The sequence below is a fragment of the Macrobrachium nipponense genome, chromosome 12, assembly GCF_015104395.2.
Source record: "Macrobrachium nipponense isolate FS-2020 chromosome 12, ASM1510439v2, whole genome shotgun sequence".
Taxonomy (NCBI): Eukaryota; Metazoa; Arthropoda; class Malacostraca; order Decapoda; family Palaemonidae; genus Macrobrachium; species Macrobrachium nipponense.
The window spans coordinates 35,846,095-35,850,944 of NC_087205.1; the positions used below are offsets into that span (position 1 = coordinate 35,846,095).

The following is a 4,850-nucleotide window of genomic DNA, read 5'->3' on the forward strand; positions in this document are numbered from 1 at the left end:
ATTTAACTTTAATGTATTTTTTTGGATTTGATTTATTTGAATTAGAATTTTTTTTTAAGAAATTTGTAAATAATATAATACTGTTAAACTATTTGCTGTTGGTATTAATTCCATCTTCTGTTTCCACTTTTGTTCATGTTCTTTAGCCAGTAAAAACACTCCAGGAGGGTCTAATCACTTTTGTTGAGACACAACCTCCTCACAATAGTGTGGCGCCCGAACAGGGACCCTTTTCCGGTGCTGGCTTTCAAGTGGGAATAAGGAAAAGATGGATTTGGAAAGATTGATACGGCTGGGTAAGGAGATTGGTTTAGAGGGTGAAGACTTGAGAGCATTTATTGCAGAAAAAAGAAAAAAAAAAGCCGAAAAAGAAAAAGCTGAATCTGAACGTCAGAGAGAACAGAATCCAAGAGAGAATTGAAAAAGCTGGAATTACAAGCAGGGCAGGCTCAAGCCCAGGCAGCTCAAGCAGAGGCCCTTAAAGAAGTTGAGTTAGCTAAAGTTAAGCTGAAGAGGAAAATAAGAAAGGAGAGTTAAGCTCAAATTGGCTAGACCACCTGGATCTGCAGAGGGAAAGTAACAGAGGCTAGACAAAGCTAAACTACCAAAATTACCAGTGTTCAACGATAAAACTGATGACATCGATGCTTATCTTCAAAGGTTTGAGAGGTTTGCTACAGTGCAGAATGGAAGTGTGAGGTTTTGGGCCCAATCAGCTTGGCATCCTACTTCAAGGTACAAAGTTTCAAACTGTTTTGTTTGTGGCAAGAGTGGGCATAGGGCAAAGATTGCTATTATAAAGGCAGTGGTGGCAGAAAGAAAAATAAGTGCACCTGACAAGAAAGGTAAGGCTGCGGCTGCTGTGGTGAAGGAACAAGTTACCTCCAAGGACAGTAGTGTTCAAAAGGTAAGACTTCTATCTAATAATCCTGAACAAGCAAGCTACTTTTGTCAAAGTTGATCCTAAAGAAATTATGAATGAAAGATGGCTGGATTATTAAAGAAGGGAAGGATTTAAAAGTAGTTTGTGGTGGAAGTAGTGCAAGTGAACGAGAAACAACAAATACAGCCCCTGGGGAAGTTGAGGGAACGCCAGTGTTAGTGATGAGGGACACAGGCTGCACCCACTGTATTAGTAAGGAAAAGCCTGTACCCAATGAAAAAGTTTACAGGTAATTAGTCAATGTTATATGGCTTAATTCTGAAGTTTGTGTATCCAGAAGCTGAAATTTTTGTGAGTGTCCTTATTTTACAAGGTAATACTCTAGCAGCTTGTTTAGACAAACCCATTGTATGATGTAATCATTTGGTGAAATACCCGTGCAACCTAGGTAACGGGGTCTGAATAGCCCTGCTGTGCAGTAACAACAAGAAGTATGCTCAAGAAAGTCGGAGTTTCAGCAGAAAGAAAGAGAACTGAAATTTCAGGATATATTTTTAAGAAAAGGAATTCTTAATATGAAAGGTCAAGGTAGGAGAAACTTTTAAAGAAACAGTTAATTATTCCTAGTACTTTCAGATCAACAGTTTTGGAACTGGCTCTCAGGATTGATGGGTGGTCATCTTGGTATTGACAAAACTAAAAATAGAATTTTAGATAAATTCTAACCTGGCCTGGTATTATTCGAGAAGTAATTATATATACTTAGGTCGTGTGATATTTGTCAGCGTACTGTAGACAAAGTAGAGTGGGTAAAGCTAGTTAGGAGATGCCTGTAATAGGGGAACCTTTTGCTAAAGGTTGGGGGTTTGATTTAGGTGGGGTCTATTGAACCTAGATCCTCAAATGGCTCAAGCATATATTTTCTAACATTTGTTGATTTTGCAACAAGGTATCCTGAAGCTGTAGCTTTATCAATATTGATTCTTTAACGGTCGCAGAAGCATTGCTGGAAATATTTTGTAGGATTGGTATACCTCGAGAGGGTTTTGTCTGATAGGAACACAATTCACTTCAGAAATCATGGAAGAAGTTTATAGGTTGTTGTCAATCAGGATGATTAACACTACTCCCTCACGCTGTGTAATGGCCTGGTGGGGAAAGATTTAATGGCACTCTTAAGGAAAATGTGAAGAGGATGTGTAGTGAACAACCTAAGGAGTGGCATAGATTCTTAGCACCATTATTATTGCTTATAGAGATGTACACAGGCAAGTACTAAGTTTTTCCTCCTTTTGATTGGTTTATGGCCATACTGTTTAGGGGTCCTTTAACTTTTTTCTTAAGGAATTATGGACTGGAGAATATTGAAGAACCTGAGTGAAGGTACATTCTTTACTAATATGGTTGTTAACCTAAGAGAAAGACTTGAGGATACTTGCAGGTTTAGCTAGTTGGGAAGGACTTCACAGTGCCCAAGATAACAGCTCAAGAAGTATTATGATCTGAAAACTAAGAATAGGAAATGAAAAGTTGTGATGATGTTCTTTATTGCTACCAACTAACAATAATTAATTTATTACTGCAGTGGAAAGGTCCTTATAAAGTAACTAAGGTTTGTTTCAACAGACTTAACTATGTCATTGATGGGAATAATACTCCCAGAAAATTCCACATAAATATGTTTAAAAAAGATATGTTTATAGGGATCCAGCAGAGATACATAAGGCTTCTGTAGCAGTGTTGGAAGGATTGCTTGGTTGGAGAGGCCTATACAACACCCGTCACACTCAGCAGGAAAATTTGGATGGATGTTAACCTGAATGAGGACATGACAACAGCAATGTTAGGCGGACGCAAGAGAAATTCTTGAAATTTCAAAGATCTGTTCACAGATGTCCCAGGTAAAACCCAAGAAACAAATTGTCACATTGAATTGGCATATCCAGAGGTAAAGAGCAAAACCTTATCCTATTCTGTAATCACTTGCAGGCAGTGTTAAGTAGTGAACTGCAAAATTTGAAAGATTTAAATATTATTGAACCATCCAAAGTCTCCATATTCTTCACCAATGTGTGTAGCTCCAAAGAAAGATGGAAAGGTTAGGTTATGTTTAGATCTGAGGCAGCTGAATAAATTGGTTAAATTTGATGCAGAACCGATGCCAGAGGTAGACGATATACTCTCTAAAATTGCTGGTAGTAAATACTTTACAAACTGGATTTGACAAAGGGGTACTGGCAGATTTCGTTTAGCAGAGGATAGTAAACCATATACTGCATTTTGCAACACGTGAGGGACTTTACCAATTTACAGTATTACCATTTGGATTAGTAACAGCACCTGCCATATTTAACAGATTGATGAGGGAATTGTTTGGAGATTTAAATAATGTAGAGACCTTCTTTGATGATATTTTAATCCACACTGAAACCTGGGATGAACACTGTGCCCTGCTGCAAGAAGTTCTAGTAAGGTTGAGAGAGGCCAATTTGACTGTAAGGCCAAGTAAAACAGAAATTGGAAGGAAAACCCTGAATATTTAGGACATAGTAGGAGATGGCTGTATGAGGCCGACACCGAAAAGATCAGAACCATTCAGAAGCTGCAGTACCACTGACGAAAAAAGGGGTTCGATCCTTTCTAGGTTTTAGCTGGTTATTTATAGGAGATACATCCCAGGCTATGCAGCGATTGCTGCGCCACTAACTAATCTCACCAAGAAGAATGCTTCAAATATGGGTAGTATGGGGTGACAGTTGGAGGATAAGGCATTCAGAGAACTAAAGGAAAGTCTGACTAGAGACCTATTCTGAAACTTATAACTTTCCAGAAACCTTTATTCTTCGTACAGATGCATCCAGTACAGGGGCTTGGAGCTGTACTTTTACAGGAACATGATAATGAGAAGTGGCCAGTCTTCTATGCAAGTAGGAAACTCTCAGAGGTGGAGCAGAGGTATGCTGTAATCGAGAGAGAATGCTTGGCAGTTGTATGGGCTACCAAGAAGTTCTACCCATATTTGTATGGCAAGCAGTTCATCTTGGAAACGGATCACCGTCCTTTAACATATTTAGATACTGCAAAACCCCTTAATGGAAGATTAATGAGGTGGGCTCTTCATCTTCAGCAGTTCCAGATGAGTATCCACTATATTAAGGGTAGTGATAATGTAGGTGGAGATTATTTAAGTAGACTGTAATGGAACGAAAAAATTCAAGAATTTTCTTGTCCTTGTGGGGAGCAATGTTACATTTAAGTAACATTAGAATAAGTTTCCCTTATGTGGATTGTAATGAAGAAAAAAAAAAAAAAAAAAAAAACGAAGTTTTTTTTTATGTCTAATTGAATATTTGTTTGTTTCATTTCCGTTATTTCAAGAAGGTTTGGGAAATTACCAAGAACAGGAAAATGCCTGTTTTATACAGAAGTACCGAAGGACTGTTTGCAGTGGGAGGGATCTGCTGAACCAGACCATTCCAGAAAGTCACAACCTCTATATAAGAAGAAGAAAATGTTCGTGACGGGGAGACAGAGACGGACACTAGAGGTGTTAGAAAGGGAGGAAAAGGTGCAAGAGAGTAGTTTACATAACTCTGTGAGCTAGTGTTTACGAGTATTTAGTATTTACGTGAGTTATATATTTGATGTAAGAATGAAAGGTGATTTCAATAGAAATAGGCCAGCAGTGATGTTAATCAGGTAAAGTTTAATGGTGTTTTTTGTGTGTGCAAATACACTATTTGTGAGTAGTAAGCGGCCAGGTTGGAGCTGTCATGGGAAGACCGTCTGGTTTAAACTTAGGCCTCATTTTATAGCCTAAGCAAGGTTGTTGTTTCACTTGCCTGTAATTAACATGATTTGTGTGAAGAAAATTAGTGGCAGGGTATGAGTTTTCTACAAATACCTATAGGGTAGCTTGCACCTACCTGTACTCCGTGTCTCTGTTCTCCATAACTACCAGGATAGG

At 38.4% G+C, this 4,850-nt stretch overlaps 1 protein-coding gene across 1 annotated transcript; it reads left to right on the top strand.

Annotated features, from left to right (window-relative positions):
• Positions 1 to 978: 978 nt before the first annotated feature.
• LOC135224778 (uncharacterized) lies at positions 979 to 4,082 on the top strand. The gene is made up of 3 exons (XM_064264103.1): positions 979 to 1,172; positions 3,240 to 3,351; positions 3,714 to 4,082. Exons 1-3 carry the CDS (start codon positions 979 to 981, stop codon positions 4,080 to 4,082), a joined length of 675 nt encoding a protein of 224 aa, XP_064120173.1.
• The last annotated feature ends 768 nt before the right edge of the window (positions 4,083 to 4,850 follow it).